Source organism: Colletotrichum truncatum (genome assembly GCF_014235925.2).
Source record: "Colletotrichum truncatum strain CMES1059 chromosome Unknown Contig_0004, whole genome shotgun sequence".
Lineage (NCBI taxonomy): Eukaryota > Fungi > Ascomycota > Sordariomycetes > Glomerellales > Glomerellaceae > Colletotrichum > Colletotrichum truncatum.
This window is the reverse complement of record NW_027222401.1, coordinates 2,877,242-2,896,256: the sequence shown is the minus strand read 5'-3', so window position 1 is coordinate 2,896,256 and position 19,015 is coordinate 2,877,242. Positions and strand designations below refer to the sequence as shown.

The 19,015-nt window shown below is 51.0% G+C and overlaps 6 protein-coding genes across 6 annotated transcripts; 3 read left to right on the top strand and 3 right to left on the bottom strand.

Moving 5' to 3' along the window:
• Positions 1–708: 708 nt before the first annotated feature.
• On the bottom strand, positions 709–2,763 carry CTRU02_207548 (ankyrin repeat and zinc finger domain containing protein; the record flags this gene model as incomplete). The annotated part of the gene is made up of 3 exons (XM_036719068.1): positions 709–2,327; positions 2,388–2,657; positions 2,718–2,763. The coding sequence occupies 3 exons, from the start codon at positions 2,761–2,763 to the stop codon at positions 709–711; spliced, it is 1,935 nt and encodes a 644-aa protein (XP_036588775.1).
• An 890-nt stretch (positions 2,764–3,653) lies between these two features.
• CTRU02_207547 (uncharacterized protein) lies at positions 3,654–4,150 on the top strand (the record flags this gene model as incomplete). Its single annotated transcript, XM_036719069.1, has 3 exons — positions 3,654–3,813; positions 3,893–3,998; positions 4,087–4,150. 3 exons carry the CDS (start codon positions 3,654–3,656, stop codon positions 4,148–4,150), a joined length of 330 nt encoding a protein of 109 aa, XP_036588776.1.
• A 3,061-nt stretch (positions 4,151–7,211) lies between these two features.
• Positions 7,212–8,915, bottom strand: CTRU02_207546 (carboxylesterase family protein; the record flags this gene model as incomplete). Its single annotated transcript, XM_036719071.1, has 1 exon — positions 7,212–8,915. One exon carries the CDS (start codon positions 8,913–8,915, stop codon positions 7,212–7,214), a length of 1,704 nt encoding a protein of 567 aa, XP_036588778.1.
• A 1,420-nt stretch (positions 8,916–10,335) lies between these two features.
• On the top strand, positions 10,336–11,587 carry CTRU02_207545 (uncharacterized protein; the record flags this gene model as incomplete). The annotated part of the gene is made up of 2 exons (XM_070204915.1): positions 10,336–10,629; positions 10,694–11,587. 2 exons carry the CDS (start codon positions 10,336–10,338, stop codon positions 11,585–11,587), a joined length of 1,188 nt encoding a protein of 395 aa, XP_070061448.1.
• Positions 11,588–13,655: 2,068 nt separating this feature from the next.
• Positions 13,656–15,095, top strand: CTRU02_207544 (uncharacterized protein; the record flags this gene model as incomplete). The annotated part of the gene is made up of 2 exons (XM_036719073.1): positions 13,656–14,707; positions 14,831–15,095. The coding sequence occupies 2 exons, from the start codon at positions 13,656–13,658 to the stop codon at positions 15,093–15,095; spliced, it is 1,317 nt and encodes a 438-aa protein (XP_036588780.1).
• Positions 15,096–18,673: 3,578 nt separating this feature from the next.
• Positions 18,674–19,012, bottom strand: CTRU02_207543 (uncharacterized protein; the record flags this gene model as incomplete). Its single annotated transcript, XM_070204914.1, has 1 exon — positions 18,674–19,012. One exon carries the CDS (start codon positions 19,010–19,012, stop codon positions 18,674–18,676), a length of 339 nt encoding a protein of 112 aa, XP_070061447.1.
• Positions 19,013–19,015: the final 3 nt, after the last annotated feature.

Here is a 19,015-nt window from a genome sequence, read left to right as displayed (position 1 = left end):
AGAAAGGGCTACAGACTTTGTTGGTGACTCCAAAAAAAGAAAAAAAGAAAAAGAAAATACCGATCTGCGAGTCTTGCCTAGCTGCATGATTGTGAGTGGCGGCGGCCCGTACAAAGGTCGCCGCCGCCGACTTGACCGTGTGTACACATACGAAGTAAAATAAAAATAAAATAAATAAAAAAAAAAAGGAAAAAGAAAGAACAGAAGCATGTCTGAGTTCTTGCACGGACACGCTTCGTAAAAGCGGTTGGATAATTCGCCACACATCCCTTAGAGGTTCATGGCACCACTAGCAACGGCCAACATGAGCCTAGAATGTTCCCTGCTTCCGTTGTTCGTATCTTGGGATGCAGTGGTGTGAGTGGATGCCGATGAAGGCAGCGGTGGTGACATGTTCAATCGCTGATCTCGTTCCATAGTTGGAGCTTAGTCGGCATGTGAAGATGGGTGTCTCGCGGTCTTGTCTACTGGATGGCTGGTTTGCAGTTTAGTGACAACTTTAAGACGGATTGCTTTATTGGAAGAGCGAGGACATTCAATAATGGTTACCAGCTTGGACTAACAAACAACGCGTGCTGTATAAGTCTTTACTCGTGAACAAGTCTTGTTATCATGTCCTGTAGAGGAATACCCAATTCGGCTTTTCCAGCCATTTCTATATGTGTTACAGCGACTGAACTTCTAGTCCATATCTAGCAGGACGCAGCTTCAACCGCCCGCCTGCAACCGCTTGATCCGTTCCTCGGCTGCCCTCGCCCTCCTTTCCCGATCAAGCTTCATACGCATCTCGGGCGTCAAACCCCTCGCTTCTTCTTCTCTCTTCTCCTGGGCCGACTTCATAGGCACGGCTGAGGCGAGACCGCCGGCCTTCTTCCTCTTGTCATCCACTTTGGGCCCTTCGGACCGTAACCTCTCCTCCTCAGCTCGCCTGCGCTCGGCTTCTTTGCTCTCTTTCTCTTTCTTTTCGCGTTCATCCCGCTTGTCCGCGTCCGCTTTACTCAGAGCTGCCGGTACATGTGCCGTGTCCCAGTCCCACTTGTCCTCGCCCAGCTCTGAACGCGCGACGCGGAAGGCATCTCTTGTGGCTCTGTCACCAGCGAGATCGAAAGCCATCTTGCCATCCTTATTCGCCACAAGAGGGGACGCTCCGCCACGCGTGAGCAGTCCGAGAACGAGCGGTGCCGCGTTTTGGTTCGCAGCGAGATGTAGGGGTGTCGGGGAGTGGTGATTTTGTTCAGGTGGCTGGAATTGGAAGTCTGCGGAAAGGTTGTTGGTTTTCAGGTAGGATAACAAGGCGGGTAGTTTTGTGCGGCGTATCAGTGCTTGAATTTGTGATGTGTGCAACAACGCCGTTTCTTCCTCCTCCGTCAGCTTCGGTTTCGTAGGCTTCGGAGGCGGTACTTTTGCGGGTGTCGGCGACTCCGTTTGAGGCTTCGGTTCGTCTTCCGGATTGATCTCACGGACTTTTAACCTCGTGAGCTCGATGAATGATCTCATAAGCTCGTTCTGTGTGGCACGGCGTGTGTTGAAGGGGAAGCCTCTTATCCTCGTATCGTTATGCTTCAACACCTGCCCATCGTACGGTCCAAACAGCGTGCGCCGGTTCGTTACGCCCGTCGCCCGAATAAACAGCAGCTCCGATGTGTCCAGGAGACCCTTCCACTCCCGCAGTAATTCACGTACATCCTCAACCAGAGCCTGCTCATTGTACCGACGCAAGCTAGAACCAGCAGAGTGCGCATTGCCCTTGGCGTTGTCGTTGGCCGACTGCGAACCACCCTGCTTGCGACGGGTGGTATAGCGGTGAAAGGTCTTGTGGGCGAGAACAGTGGCTTCTCTGTTAAGAGCCCCCGACGACTTGTTCTGCCTCGGTGCTAGGGAAACAACCATGGCAGCGAAGTGACCACCGCCGATCATGCAGAGGAAGAAATGCGGCCCTTTGTAGGCGACTGCTGGCAGTGGCGTGGAACCATCTTTGGGTATCCTGGGTATAGATATTGGCTCAAGCTGCTTCTTCCTGATGACCTCCACTAGTTTCGTTTCGTCGCGAAGCTCATCGCCGGTAAGAATAGCACGGTAGAGACCGAAGTAGGTGTTTTGTGGGAGAAGCGGGGAGGAGAACCATATCAGGGGCGCTTTGCCCTTGTTTTTCCGTCGTGATGTGTCTTCGTCTTCATTATCCTCGCCCGGCGCTGGAGAGCTTCTCTTATCGGCGATATTTGCTTGCTTCTTTAGCAATGCTGTCAGGGTAGATTCTTTGCGACCCGCTTCGTCTTCTTCGTCGTCTGATTCGGATGATTCTGAGCCTGAAAGACTCTCGTCGAGGTCTACCCACAGTCAGTCTCGTTACCTGCCTTCGCGCGCAATATTGCCGTGATGGCGCATACCTCCAATCAGCTTCTCAAACTCTACTTCAGACACAGGTGTGTTGCCACGCAGCTTCTGCTTGAGATTGTAGTGGTGCCAGTCCGACTTTTGGTGGCTGCGTTGGTCAAGAACGGAGGAGAAATTGACGCCGCAAAGAGAGCACGCCTGGGCGCCAACGAGATCGGAACTGGAATTTTCCCTGGAAGGAGGAGAGGGCGGGGTTTGGTCGGGAATCGAGGCGTCGGGCTTGAGGGAGAGTGTTGTCAGGACTTCCGCCGGAAGGTCGTAGACTGCAGCTTAGTTAGAGTGGGATGGCGGGGTAAGGGTTGGGCATTGAGAAAGCTACGGACCATAGAGGGGTCGGCGGAGGATATCAGGTGTGTTCTTGTCGGCCATTTTGAACAGTCCTGTGTATCGCGATTTGGTTTTTGTCCTGAAGAAGGCATGCGACAGTCGTTGGAGCGTTGCGCCGTCACAGCAATTAAAGGCTCGGGATGGCGGGGCGCAGACACCGGCGTGACTGATAGCTTGTCGTCAAAGTTGAGTCAGCCGGTGAAGTCAGAATCTTGCAAGCCACAGAAGCTACCGAAGCCACACAGAATTGGAGTAATGTGGCAGTGCAAAGAGCTTGAATTTGTGCTTAATTGGGGCCCATCGCTCTTGTCCAATGAATGCTGAAGAATAATTGTATTGGCGGGGTAAGACAAGGGGGCCTCCAACAGAACCAGCTGAAAGATTGGTGGGCATCACGTCACCAAGCGCGGATTAGCTTCATGTTTGGCACATGTCTTGGCTTCATTGCTTGTGCAACTCCTTGGCACTCGATGTGACGTCCAAGTTAACTATAGTCCTCCTATAAAATGCATGACAGCTGTTTTTTCCCGGCTTTTTGTGCTTTTCGGAAGTCATTATGACTGGTACTTGGCCTGCGTCAGTAGGCCCTGGCAAGCTGATGATGTAACTTCACCGGTGAGCGGGCGGGTGGGCTGCCACCTGGTGTATCGCGACTTATCCCTTCCTCTCCCCCAAAAGCCGCCGCCACTGGCCTTTGCCAAGACTAATTGGACGGGCTGGGATGGGGTTGCTACTGGTCTAAGCCACCATTGTATCTTGATGACCCCGCCTTAGATTGTCTATCCCTCCCGCGTGCAACATCATTCTACTACAAGTAGCCAAGCCATCCCACTTCTTGTTGTCTGGTTTATTGCTCTGCGTTCCATCCATTCAACCTTGACTTCAAACTTGATACCATTCATCACCAGAGCCCACAGAACCAACAAATCACAATGGATTTCGTCAACAAGCTCACCGGAAACAACAACGACGCCTCTGCCTCCCAGGCCCAGCAGCCTGAGAAGAAGGAGTCGGGAGGCTTCATGGACAAGCTCAACGGCATGGCAGGCGGCGGCCGTGAGAGCGAGAAGCAGGAGGATGGCCTCGACAAGGGTTTGTACCTTAAGCCCCTTGCTCCCTGATATTTGCCTCGCTCCGCTCAGCAACACCAAAAGTCTGACATCATGTACAGCTGTCGACATGTTCCAGGAAAAGGTTCTGGGCCAGGGTCCCCAGAACAACGAAAGCGCTGCAGAGCAGGCGAAGGACGAACAGATCAGCGACTTCATCCGCAAACAGTAAGCGACATTCACAAAATATCCCGTCACGGCACTTGCGGTGTCGTTCAACGTCTTGAGAATGTAGTCGAGTAACCAATTTGAACAGGTACAAGGGCACCACCGGAAAGGACTTCCCTATTGAGGACAAGGACAAGAAGTACGGCTTGTAAAATAGTCGTTTCCTGAAGGAGTATTGGGAGGGATGATGAGTCTATCATCTAATCATTGCGGCCTGGAAATGGCAGCTTGGTGCATATGATCGCCTACAGGCGATGCCTCCAATGATGCACCTAGACGAAGGCCCTGGAACGGGACATCGAAACACTGTACCTAATAACGCTTAAAATTATCAATTATAACGACTTTGATGAGCCAACTACGTCTGTCTCTTTTCACGGCCCAGATCACAATATCGTGATCAATAACTTCTTGGTATTTGTTGTTCAACAATCATATTATTCATCATGGCGTATTGTTGTCATTTCTTTAGTGGACATCTCCATTGTTGTCCAGAATGGAGGTGTTCAAGCGTTGACAAAGACGTGAATAATAATGAACATACGCAAACCCGGATTATTATTTCTTTCCATCTTTGTAGATATCTAAACTGTTCATTTAGACAATGAATGCACAAATATAGATTTTCGAGTCTAGTCTTTGAACATAACTTGTCAATCCACAAGGCACTGGACTATAAGAGAAACCCATTGAGCTTCTCAGAAAATTCCGGAACACTACTATCAGCAACAACTCTCAAGAGAGCTCCATGCTTATTCTTCAACTACCCACTACATTAACTACTCTCGGCAACAGCCCAAAGAAAAGCCTCATCACTCCTCGCTCACGATAAACACATACACAACAGTCTACAACATCAACATGTGCTGGTCAACGAAGACGCTTTACACTGTTTGCGCTCACGGAAAATGGGAAGTCATAGAATGCATGAAATATGCCAAAAATCAAGGCTCAAACAAGTCCCACATTAGGGAATGCCTAGCTGCCCCTTGCCAACACTCGAATTCTCTTCGCACCATATACGGCTTTTGTGACGATTGCGTCGAAGTCTTCACAATCTATACTGACGTAGGCTACCCCAAAGTCAGCTCATACAACGTCATCAAGAACTACTGGGCTTATAAACAAGCGCACGGGTGGGACGGCCTCGTCGAGCCGTGGAAGGTACCCGCTTACGGGCTCCTGTTGGTGCCGCCATCTTTGCCTACTGCTCCGAAGCCCAAGAAAAATAAGTTCTTCGCCACTTTCCTCCACGGTTCCGCTGACACCACTCAGACTAACAGCATCTCATGGCACCAGAGGACACTGCTCAGAGCTATGAATTCATTTGAGCTAGAATCCCGCTCCTGTAAATTGTGCAACAGGGGCGACAGGCAGGACAAGAATTTTGCTGCACTTGCTATGAAGATGTGCGAGTCCACGCTCGAGTGGGCAGATGGCCTGGGAGACTCGGATACCATCATTCACAGGTCAAACGTGGACTTTGTTCCAGAACTAAGCTTTTCTTCTAGTCTTGAGCGCAGCTTTACCAGCCGGCAACGTCCTAGCATGGGAGAGGTGTTCTCCTCTCCGTTCGACAACCAAAGAGCTGGAAGTCCAGAGGAATTTCCAATGCGTTCTTGTCGTAAGCTTCTAGGAAAGAATCCCAGCCGACTTGCTCGTCCTATTCAAATGCCAGAGGGAATATCTGGTGACAACATCCTGACTACTCCCCGCCACCAGGTTATCAAGCACAGAAATGTCAAGGTCAGTCCATCAAGTGACGACACCCATGAGTTGCGCGATGGTCATCGAGACACTCCTTCTTCTGGCAGGCGTTCGCATACCTTTAGCGACTTCTCTGGAACTTACATATCTGACGATTTGACTCGCCTTTCCGAAGAAACGGAGGCACTGGATCTCCACGAATACCCTCGGCAGTGCCATGCAGCAACTTATGACAGACTGGTGGGCTGGAGCAGTTCGCGGTCACTCACGCAACAGCAGCAGCGACTGAGAAGGCAGACATCTGAGGAGACAGAGGTGACTGAAGAGCGTATCAAGGTCCATCTCGACGACGGCAATGGGAGCTTTATCACTCGCGTTCGTCATGTGACGTTCGTCTCACCTCCTAACATGGTGAGCTCAATGCATGGGTCTCTGGTTAGGTCAGATACATCGGAAGATGGTACCCAAGGCAGCCCTACTGAGACCATGAGCGGCACACTCAAACCACCCCCAAGTGGAGGCCATTCTCAGAAGCGCGACACAAATCGCCGTAAAGTCGAGTGCGTTCCAGCACCGAGCTCTCTACCAGAGATACTACCCTCGATTTCCTTTGACAACTCGCCCCGCCTTGCTGGCTCGACTGGCCAAACAATCAAAAGTAAAGACGACACACTTATGGTCCAGCCAGAGAAAACTGGTCCCCCCTCAAGTCAGCAATCATTACCGATGGGGTTAGGAGATGACACGTTTGGCCCCGTTGACCCCTCTTCTTCTCACTCTCATCAATCAGAGACCCCAGCCACGCCTCGGCAACCCTCACGCCGGCGCCCAGTTTACACAATCAGATGGTGTGACATTCACGGCTTGGACAGACAAAAGGGATGCGACGAGTGTCTCACGGGTCCTATCCATGAAGAAATAGTTATCCCACGGCTAGAGGACGTGATTACGCTTCCGATGCGAGGATCGACCGGGGACAAACTTCCATGGCATTTCTAAAGGTGAATCCGCAGGCCGAGAGTGTTCTTTTTAGACTTTACATTTTTTGCCTATCTTCTTTTAATGTTTCTGCTTGGTTTGTTGCATTTATCATTTGGAAATCAAGTCGGATGTGATAAGACCAGCATAATGAGATTTTAACCTTTAATAAGCTTGTGAAACTTTGACGTGATTTCATCAATCAAAATGTGCCTCTCAGAGCGGTATGGCAAGGATGCCGCACCGCGATACGTCCCAGGCATGTCTGCGCTGGACCAGTACAGACACATCAAGGTTATCCACTTGAAGGAGTTGCTAGAGAAGCAGGCTAGAAAGTGACAGGAAACAAGCGTTGTAGGACCGCAGTGACAAAGTACTCTTTTACAACCACGAAAGTGGATGGTGCCGGTGTATTTGACACGTAAAACAAGTAAAATAAGGCACGTGAGGAGGAATTTGGACTGCAAAAAAAACTTCATTAATACTCCTTATATTAAAGTGATCTATTCGTCAAAGAAAATCCAACGCTCACGTCCACAACTTTTGGATCAAGTACTCAATCTGCTCAGTGCGGTACGTATCCGGCTCAACGTAAGCAATGGAAGAGACGTTGACGTCAAAGGCCATGTTCTGCGGGTTGTCGACGTCGTACTTTGGCCAGGTGACGTTGGTCGCGCCGTTGTAGTTGGGGTCTCCCTTTGTGATGAAGGAAACCCACATCCGCGACATCATGTCGGCCAGCGTCTTGAACGTCTCGGGCTTGCCCTCGAAGGGATCCTCCGCGACGGCCGTCTTGTAGCCCACGGCGTCGGTGTTGTCGAACACGAAAACCACCTCCTGGAAGTGTTTCGCGCCGTCGGCGGGCGTCAAGCCGTTGACGAGCACGTTGAAGTGGTACGAGTAAACCGTCTGGTTCGCCTCGGCCCACTTGCGCGCCCAGTACCTTCGCGGGCCGTGCTGGGCGCGGTCACCGCCGAACGCAACGGCGCGCTTGTACATGGAGCCCAGAGAGGCATCGGCGCCTGTCGGACGGCCTTCGAGGGTCGCGGGCAGGCCGACACGGGGAATGTCAGGGTACAGCGCTGAGAGAACCTCGATCGTGACGTTGTTGGCACCCTGTGTCTGGAGGAAGGACCTCCATTGCTCGGTGGTGTTGATGCCCTTCTGGCTGAACTGCGTGCCTTCGTCAAAGTTAGCGCCGATGAGGATCGGTACGTGGACGAATTTGCCCGCGTTGATGAGCTCCGAGCGCGGCGCCGTGAGAAAGTCGCCGTCCGCCATGCCGTTGAAAGACGGGCTCGATGTGCCGTTGATGATGTCGCTCAGGTCCCATGCCGGCAGACCGCGGAGGCAGTTCAGGGTATCCTCAGCAGAAGTGCAGTTCGTCTTGTTGACGAGGGTGTCGTAGTAATCTTGCCACACGTTGGCGGTCGTTTCAACTTCACCAAAGTCCGTCTCGAGACCCGTTCCGCTCTGGAGAATGGCGGCGCGGTAAAGCCCATCATCCCGACCGCCGTAGGCGAGCATCTGCGTGCCGACGCTGCGAGATCCGGCGCTCTCGCTCCAGAGAGTTACCTGCTCCGGGTCGCCTCCGAAGGCGGCAATGTTCTCGTTGACCCACTGCAGGGCGAGACGCTGGTCCCGGAAGCCGAGGTTCCCGGCGCCGGCAGCCTTGATCTCATCGCTCCAGAGGAAACCCCAGGCGTGCAAGCGGTAGTTGATACTGGCGGCGATGAAGGGGGTACCCATGCGGACGGATTGCTCGACGATAAAGGAGACGTTGTAGCGCGGGTCGGAGCTGCCGCCGTTGGTCAGGCCACCACCATGGATCCAGACGGCGACGGGAAGCTTTGCGTCGGGGCTGACGCCGTGGGGCCGGACAACGTTAATGGTGAGGCAGTCTTCGGAGACGTAATTGCCCAATACCCAGGTGTCGCTGCCGTAGCCAAAGCATTGCGGAGAGTATTCCGTGGCATTGCGAGTGCCATTCCATGTCGAGTTCAGCGGTTGAGGAACACGGAATCGGAGGCTGTCCACGGGAGGCTGAGCGTAGGGGATTCCGAGGAAGAAGTCCTGGTCGTAAGACTGGCTGTAGACGCCAGAGTACGAGCCATTCTTTACCTGGACTGTAGGAGCGGCGGTGTCATTGCTCGGAAAGACTTGTCTGTGAGCGAGGCCAGATGCCGTGGCACAAGCCGCAGAGAGAGCGGCCAACAGGCTAAGACGGGGCATAATGGCAGGGGTCTACTATGCAAATGCCAATGGCCTTCGTGAGCATACACTGCAGCAAAATTCTCCTTCAAAGACCATGTCGATCCGGAAGGCTGGCCGGCATTTGTACTTTTCTCAACCGGTCCGGCACCGGGAGAAAGTCGGATATTGGCCTTAGGTCATACTCCATCGTGGAGATGAAGCCATGGCGAGCATGTATGGTTTACCCCGGCGTCGTGCCACGAGATCAAGCGGCGGGGATGCTGGCATAGCTTAGCGCAGCGGACTACGTCACTGTAGCCGGAGGCATTCGAAGGGCTAGAAAGGTATCTGGCCAGGTCGTTATTCTACGCGACAGGCCCGATGGGTTGGATGCTGGCATGCGACACCCCGCATAGTCCCGCAGAATCGGCCCTTCCCCTTGGGTTGTGGGGAGTTGGGGTTAGGTTGTGTGGGGGAGAGACCTTGGCCAAGAAAATTTAGCCATCGATCACGGCCAACTCCCGAGAGAACGGATGAACGCTTGTGCGGTGTTGGGAGACGGTGGCTATGTTTACATCCGAGTTCCGAGTCATGGCATCGTAGTCAAGGCCGACATTTCCAGAATTCTGACATGAGAAGAGGGTGGGGTCTTGGGCCGAGGAGTTGTTTTTCAATCCATCAACCCCACGTGGTGTCAGCCAGATTGAAACGTGAATATCTCTGATTAAACAAACATGCTATGGCAGACATTGGGGTTCCTGACAGAAGCAGGATGCCGTATTGAACAACATAGGTAAGATAGGCAAAGACGCAGCCGTTATCGTTTTGTACTGCATAGAACGAGAAGATCTGCATTTGGGGCAAACCGGGCTATCTTTGCGCGGTGCTACTCTCGCCGTCAAATGACGTTTCGTGATGATTTTCAACATAATCACCCAGAATGTTCGATCTTAGAGAGTAGAGTCGGACGAAAGACTGTCTGAAAAGAAGAAAATAGAATGAAAATCCATTCGTAGTCGTGACATGGCCGTGCAAGCAAGGCAAGGGAAAGCGCCATCAGAGCGCGTCTTTCCCCATGTGGAAGGTACAGTGTTACTAGCGCCGCTCACTGTACCGGGCACGGACCGAAAAGAAAGTGGGTCCCTTCCAGCAAACCCCATGACGACATCCGTCTGCTCCGAAGAAACACGGCCCCGAAAACTCGGCACGCCAGCTCCTATAGCCAGGGTCCGGAACGCTCCTTACAAACCTCCATCGATCTCCTCAGTGCGACTCACAACCAGGAGGCCCCGGACCGTGACTGAGTGTTCATATCCGACCACGACATATAGCTACTTACCCCATTTCTCAGTTAGCCTCAACGTCGCTGATAAATCTCTCATTCCGCACGTCATTCGGCACTCATACGGACATACAGCCTCACCACGACTCATACGTGTAAAGAGAGACTCAGTCAAAAATGTCTGTTAAGCCAGCTCCAAAGGGCGGCAAGTTCGTTCACTGCGTCGGCGCCCCCGAATTTGATCCAGACGCCTACGTCAAAGATACCCCGCGCCGGGAAAAGGCCATCGAGCTCCTCGCGCAGAACAATCTCTACTCCGCCATTAACGTCTCCTTCAGCATCGACCCCAAGCGCGACACCTATGTCTACCATGCCATGACATCCGTACGCCTCGCCCAGGTGCAGGGCATCGTCAACATGGGCGGCGAGAACGGTCTGCATGCGTGGTATCGCGACGACGAGGGGAAGCCTGTATGCCCCTCCCTCTCTCCCGCCCCATGCACAAACTCATGAAATCAACACTCACACATGACAGCTCGATCCTCCTCCGCAAGCGGACATAGAATCATACATTTCAATCTTCGCCCCAACAACACTCACCACTTCGGCTCTGAAATCCTTCCTCTCAAACGCCAAAAAGTCCTCTCTCCGTTTCGCCGTAGCATCCCACCTGTCATCAAAACGCCACATCCATCCAGCCCTCGCCTCTACCCTTACTGTCCCTAAATGTAAAAAGGCAACCTCCTGTCCGCCCAATCCCTACTTCGACTTCTGGGTGTGGTCCTGCCGGAACCTAGAATGGTGCGGCCCACACCCTTCCTCCGCGCAACGTATGCAATCGCACCACATCTTGCCCATCTTCATGCACCACTTCGGCTGCGCCACGCCCTCCCACGAAGCCCTCTCCATCATCAAAACCCTTGCGGCGGGCAGGACCGTAGCGGATATAGGATCAGGAAACGGCTACTGGTCCTTCATGCTCCGCCTCTACGGCCTGACGGTCCACGCCGTGGACAATATGCAGTCCGAATGGCGCGTCAACTGGATCCCGGACACAGAGATCGCGGACGGCGTGAAGTGGCTCAAGAAGCGCGACTCCGGCAAGGACCTAGTCCTGCTCCTCGTGTACCCCGTCGTAGGCGGCGGCGTTGCGGGCGGTTCGGAGGGAGGCTTCACGAGAGGCCTGGTCGAGGCGTATGAGGGCGACACCATCGCCGTGGTGGGTACCCAGAACGCTAACGGGTACACGGGCTTTAAAGACGTGACCATGGACCAGTACATGGAGAGAGAGCACAAGGACTGGACCAAGGTCGTGCAGATTCCGCTGCCGAGCTTTGCTGGCAAAGACGAGGCTTTGTTTGTCTTCCAGAGAGGGGAGAGGGCGCCTAAGGATGTGCCTGCCGCTGCCGAGGATGCTAAAACGGAGTAATATTCTTGAACTGAAAACCAAATAGGGAAAAAATAGAGAAAATAATAAGAAAAGCGTTTCATTAGATTACCACAACGACCTCAATAGTTGAAACGTCTTGAGTAATGTATTGTCCAACACCCAAAATCACCATCCATCGCCGGGGAACGAAGACAAAAATGAAGTAGACAAAAAAAAACACCGCCAGTTCCGGGGAACATGAAATGACTTTTAGCAGGCGCTGCAATTCCAGTTTCTGCTGGTTGTTTTTAGGCCCGAAGAGTAAAAGTGTGAGTGACGCCGATGAAGAACCACCTGGAACGGTGATAACAACCGCCAGATTGGTCATAGCCGTTTGAGTGTTAACTGGACCCGAGGGCTCCTACATAAGGCTACTTTTTCTAGCCTTATTTATACCTCTGCTCAAGCATAAATCAGCTCGCTCCTCGACGTTCAGTTCTCGTTTTACTGGCATCTTGTAGGAAGTATTGCCAAAAAAACCCATGCTCGTGGACTTCACATGGATTGCAGTGAAAGACTGACCATAGACGACTAGGTTGAATGAATGTGACCCAAATAATTAAAATACACCATGGAAAGGGCTTTGCCTTAATGGTTCTTTTCAACAAACATCTCCCGCTGCATTACAAGGTTATTTCGACAAACAATCAACACTGCCATCGGCAATTCATATCCCTTGTCTGTACGCGCGTACAAATAAGTGCTCAATGAATGGAAATCAGAATCATAAATGAGACTTACTGAAAGCTTTCCACCCCTGCCTTTAATAGCTTCGATGAGATCGGTAAAAGTCTTGCCCGGGTTTCTAAGTATCCTGAGTGTCCCACCTGCCAACCTCACACCTCGGCACCATCTGCCTAGCTTTATCCTCGTTCATAGTGCTCCAAACTGTGCCAACCGGCGTGATCCTAACGTGGAAGATCTGATGCCTGTGGGTATCGGGTCCGACTGGACCCAGCGGAGGTCAGTCTCGCTTCTTGCTGCTGCCGGAGATTGGCTTTCAGTCGGGCTCTTCGCTGTGAATGGTAAACCTGGCTTGATCGAGCTGATGCAATGTGATTTGAGGGGAATGAACGGTTCAGTTAAATGAAACCAAGTGTAACTGTAACTGAGTGTTTTGGGTATTCTGATGTGTGAGTTTGGAGCCAGTATTATCAAGATCACAGAAGAGGGCTTTTAGCCATCCTTATACCATATTCATGCCATCCGCGTACTGGCGCTCCAGGACCGCCTCCACCGTGAGACCTTTGGAATACTGGCATGGCAGACAAGAGATTTGATTTGCAAGGCTGGCCTGAAAGATGACTGCCAAATTGCGAGGTTGACAAACTGGGGCTAAAGTCTCGATATGTTGTGTAGTCATGGTCCTACTTGATACTCGGGATACAGTTTCAAAATCCATGATTGTACAGCACACTCAGACAACCTAAGTACGCGGTTAGTCTTAGAAAAGCCTCAGATACCATCAGTGGACTATTGAGTACACTAGTCACATTCATTCCATTCTCCAAGGCATATGATAGATAGGGTGCGGTGCCTGTTGGCCCCTGGCCCCCGCCTGTTGGTGCCGCAATGAAGATGCAGCCAAGTCCTGGCAAGGCAGCAATTACGGCCTCAGACTTGAGGTTTCGCTAAGATAGATCCTGTGCCACACGCAAGGGCGCCCGATACCCAAGAACAAATACGCCTCGACGTTTAAGGCTGCATTCGACAAAAAGACTCCCCTCCGTACTTAGCTGGAAGACGGACCGACGGAGCCTGACCCTGCCTTTCACACCCCTAGAATAGTACTTAGTGTTTGTACCCCAAAATCAGGCTTTTTGAATTATGTGATTAAAAATAAAATAAAAGAAACCCGAGGCACTGCACACTCCGCATGTACGTACCCTTTTGTTGGCGTTGGTTGGCAGTCGAAATTATAAAAGCCCGAGGCCACCCTCTGCCCCTTTGTCGTAACTTCTCGGAATCAAGTCATTTACCACATTGTATACTGGCAGCTTCCCGTTACTCCAAACCTTTTCAACCAACTCACCCAAATCTTCAAACTCAGTCCAGTCAGTACAACACCATGCCCGAAAAACGACCGCAACCCTCCCAAAGCGTTGGAGTGCCCCATACGCCAGCCTGGAAGAAGGCGAAGAAAGCCATGAGGGACGCGGAAGAGGCGCGCCGCACGAGGGCAATCGAAGTGAGGCGTGAGAAGCTTCAGCAGGTCGAGATGAAGTATAAACACCTGCCGACTCTACCGCCTCAGCTGCCTAGTCCTCGGTACGTAATGCAGGGTGGCGATGCGCCTGGCTACCACGACGATGATGCTTCAATGTCGTTCTACAAGTCCTGTGCAGAAGGTGACCTGAACCGCGTTCGTACATTTGTCGACCAGTCTGCACCGACACCCGCGGATCTTTCCTACGCCCTAGAGGAGGCATGCCAGAACCTACAGCTCGAGGTCGTGCGGTTCCTGTTGCGGCAGCCAGAGGCGGAATTACACTATCGATGCTTCCGTAGGTGTGTCGAGTTTCCCGATGACGAAAACACTTACAAGCTCACCGATATGTCGTCGTCGCAAAGCATCTTTAGGAGCGGGAGTCCTGAGCTTCTTAACCTCCTAAAGATTCTCGTCGACTTTGGATGGCACCCGAACCAGCTGCTCGGCCCCCTGCAGAGTAGCCAACGGCTACCCTATCATCCCTGGAGCCAAGAGGTAGCGCTGCATTATCCACGATGCATCTTGGATATGGACATCCTGCGATTTCTGCTGGACGTTGGAGCGGATCCGACTATAGCAAGGGATATAATCGGCGACCCCTATTTCGATGTTGCCGAACAACCTGTACAGAGGCTTGAAGGGCATATCCTGGAGCTAGCGGTCAATTTGGGTGCCAAGGAAGCCGTGACTTTACTAGTATCGCACGGAGCCAAGCTAGAACACGGTATACCGTTGCATAGCCTTGCCCGGCGAAGGCCTGATCCAGCGGCTATCAAGGTGATGGATGAAGAATACCTAAAGGAGTTGTATACAGAGATACCTGACATGAAGTATCCTACTCTCTCCACCCGGCTCGACATGGCCCAACATCTGATTGCTCTAGGCGACGATATTAACAAGGTGGCTAATGTGTAAGAACCCTTGACTCTACAGTGCTTTATTTTTTTTTCCCTCTTCCTTTTTTGGGCTTTCCGACTCGATATGTTACATTCCATTGGGTTTTTAAAATTGAAGTGGCTAATGAAAATGAATAGATACCGCCTGATCAGACGATGGATTCAGATGCCTGTTAAATTGCACGAGGCTACTGCATTATCACAAGCCAAAAACTCTATGGACTGGGATTTTGTTAGATGGTTGCTGGAGAACGGTGCGGACCCGGCTGCCAGTCCCAGGGCCACAGCCTTTGCGGATTTGTTCTATGCTATTGGGGTCAGTCGTGATGAGATCACAGAGAAGTATGAGGATATGATACGGCAATATCAGAAGTCAGGTCACAGTGTGACGGCAACGATTTAGATATCTATGTCAATTTATTTCGATGCATGAGAAGCCACAGAGCACTCGTGTTACTCCGAAACACAAAGTCACGTCACGGACTTGTGGTACGACACTTTTGAATGAAAATTGTCATGACGCCCCCGATAATTGGGCAACGTCGATGCCTGCTAGGTTTTCTGTCCTCATACCTATCATCTAAAACGTGTAATTACTGATGGCTTTCGTTGTGGTCAGCGATTAGCTGTAGTGGAAAATTGAGAGACGTCCCGGCTGGGGCGCTCGAAAGCGGCGGGGTTCCGGCTTGGCTATTGCTATGTCAACCAGCTTGAGCGTGGAGGTTATAATGACTACTCGTTGAAGGAGAATGCTATGAGAGAGTACAGTATACTGGATATACCGCTCACATAAAAAACAAAAAAAAAGGCTACTGTTGCTCAAGTCGCATCGTCACTGCTGACTTATGGAACCTCGGCCACTCGCAACTCGGAGCTGGGATCTGTTTGTCGACAACGGCAACCCATATGAAAACAAGGAAACAAAAGTGCGGTCGTCACAGAGTCCTATCGAAGGCATGCAAATAAACCACGTGCGAGATTTCATTGGTTTCGTGCCAGATGCTGTCGTGGATGACAGCAGTGTCTCGTCTCAGACTGATCACGACATCAGCAGCAACAACAATCATAACACTCAGAGTCTGACCTATGAACCATTACCTGATTTTTATCATCACACTCCAGGCAGCAATATCTACTGCTGGCCCCGCTCCTGCACATTGAGAGAACGATGCTGCTCATCACGGAGCTCAAATTGGTATTTAGCTCCTAGACTACGCTCTCACCTTCCATCTACGATCGCTGCGGCGTTCAAACGATCAAAGCGCACATTCAGACCTGTGGAACTTAACTCACCAGCGAAGCAACCAAGAGTCTGGTTGAAAATCTGGAGATCACCTTCTGAGAGCGCACAGCATTCCCGAGTTTTTCCAAGAACTCGAGAAGGCCGAAAATCAAAGGAATACGGATTTTACTCTTCTTTAAAGAAAGCCAAGTATCTACCACTCATACAAGTCCCCTGACAGGTTTAAGACGGCCCTCGATCTTGCTACGCCACTAACAAAACACTGATCCACTGCTTAACAGTGTATGCCGTCGCTAGAAGCACCGCTGCTTTCGAATAACCAACCCAACTTTGGCCTCTAAGATGGTTGGTTGATCAAGCCGCGTGGCAAAACCTGATTGATTGTGTTGGCACCGGGGCTGGCATTCCTTATGTAGGATGAGGTTGTTCCCAGTATATAAAGGGAACCTTCCACGTTTCCGAATCTCAGAGCAAGGAGGCCATTATACCATGTCTACTATAATATAAGTTGAAGCTATAAGTAACTGCTCATGACTATGAATATTCTGTTACCCATCAATGCCATAATGTTCGCTCTTAGAAGTCGGATATCAGACTGGCGGTCTTTCGTCCACAGAGACAACACTGATCCCAGCCTTCATCCAATCCTTCGGGATCTCACTAGCTTTCATGGTTTCCGCTGACACACTCAACCTCCGCGAGACAGACAGCAGCTTTGCAGAGCTGAATTCTGCCCCAACAGTCAGCTGCCATTGCTGGGATAGCGAGGATATCAAGAGCAAGCCCTGATGAACAGGAGAAAACTGCTCGCGATGGTCAATCCACCATTGCTCCGGTGTATCCGTCTCAACGACGAACGACGGGGGCATCAAACCACCTCTTCATAATCAACCCGGTGAGATCTTTGCTTGCTGCCGCTTCTGCTTGACGTTGTCGAGGAACTGCTAGTATCTTGGCTCTTCAGCAGGTATCCGGATCTCTTGGATGATCCAAAGTGAACATCCAGATAAATAACTACTGGCCGGTGCCGATATGGCGACTTAGACGAGAATGAACCCTGGCTAGAGTCCACTCTTCCGTACTACTTATTGAAGTACTTGGTGATACATCTCTATGTCTTCGACTTGTCTTAACGGTTTTCCATGGCCCCCACTGTCTCAGGGTGTGCCAGGCCATATCAAGGATGAAGGTAATTTAAGGGTTGGCATAAATGTGGCTAGTCCATAGAGCTTCCACGATACTCATTTAGCTTACCCCAAGCAAGGAAAATAGACCCGCGAAGATGCCCCTCTGTAGTTCAAGTCGAGATCTTTGTAGGTAGAGAGACCTTTTCAGCAGGAACTTGTGTACTCTCTGTAAGCGTGGACCGGAAGAGGCAGCATTGTTGAACCTCTCCTCATTATCAGGCGTCGTACTTCATCTAACTTTGTAAGAAGATTTAAAAAAAGAGGTAAAAGCTAACTAGCTAAAACGAAAAGTTATCAAACACATGTAAGCATCGAATCTTACTCCAGCTAATGAAGGAGCCCAAGACAAGGAGAGAGAGATTCACAACAGATTTCTCTCGCATCCGCAAACAGAAACGTTGGCCTTTCCCAACGGCAAAAGGCACACTTTCAAACGGATATGGACAGTACGGAATGGCACCAAGGCAAAACCTTAAAAAACCGCCGGACCACCGTTTCGTCCTATCAAGTCAGCCCGGGATCCTCGCTCATTCTTAAATGTCTATGGGGATTGGGCTCATCTATGGGGAGAGCGGACGGACGGACGGACGGACGGGATCGACCCCGAGTTATGCCAGTGGGTGGGTGTGGTCGGTCGTACGTGCCAGATATTAGCGCCAACAGCAAAAGGCGGCTCAAGAGGGCAAGCAAGTTTGCACTTGCGGAATCGACAACGACGTGCATGTTACGCCCCGGGGGAGGGGGGGGGCTGGCGCAGAACACTTCAAAAAAAGAGGTTCGTCTTCAGCCGTTTCAACTTTGGGAAAGCGAAAGCGCCACAAAGATTAACGGTGGTAGTTTCCAAAGCAGTCGGTGTAGACGCTCACTGCTTCATCTGCCCGACACATAGAGTAGTGATTACACACACAAGTCCTACATCTGTGAGCACTTCACCTCTCTCACAGTACATCACCGAGTCGGCAAACATCAAGATAACGGAAAGAAGAATCTTAAATATCAAAATCTATGAACGATGACGACACCCCCTTGCCGTCGGACAAAGCATATCTTACCAGCAAGTACGCTCTCCGACGCCTCCCCCAAATCCAAGAGGGGAAACAAACCTAGAAACATGAATCCATGTTCCTCCCCACCAGAAGCAAAACGCAATATGACCTTTACCAGAGAAGAGAATTTTTGAAGAAAAAGGGGGAAAATGTACCGAGAAGTCGAACCAGACTGAAAACAAACTCCACCACCGCCCCTTCCCCGATCACCAACAAGCTGTGATGATCAGAATTTCGCGACTAGACTGTAGAAAAAAAGCCAAAGAATAAATGAAAGCCGAGCGATGAAGCGATAAGAGTAAAAAGCCACCCCATGTCTTGTCGTGGTCCAAGGCGTCGTAGCAAAGCCCATGTACTGCTTGCTGCAAGAACAAAACACACAAAACTGACAACTTCCTTTCAGACGTTGGCCAGTTAGGCCAGTCGAGTCCCCCCTCTGCATTCTCAGAAAATGGAGAGAAAAAAAGCGTTTCATCCTTCGTAAAAAAGAGAAAAAAAATCATCGTTACGTCGTCACCATGGAGAAACCAGTTTCGGTATTGTCTCCTCTCCTCCTTTCCTTATAGCCTTCTTTATGAACTTGTCGGGATAGGCAACATATGATATACAGAAATGTTTTTTTTTTTCGGGTTGATGTGCAGGGTCGTGAGACGTTCGGTATTAACGATGCGGGGAAACGAGGAACGAAAGAATAAAAAAACGCATGAATCGATGATGAGTGGACTCGCTCGATGATGCTGATATGTGGTCCGTGGGATAATGCGGTTTTGTGTGAACGACCAAGCACTGGGAAACGTATTTTGAAAATGGCGTAGTCTGAGTTGGGTGCCAGCGCGATATCCATTGT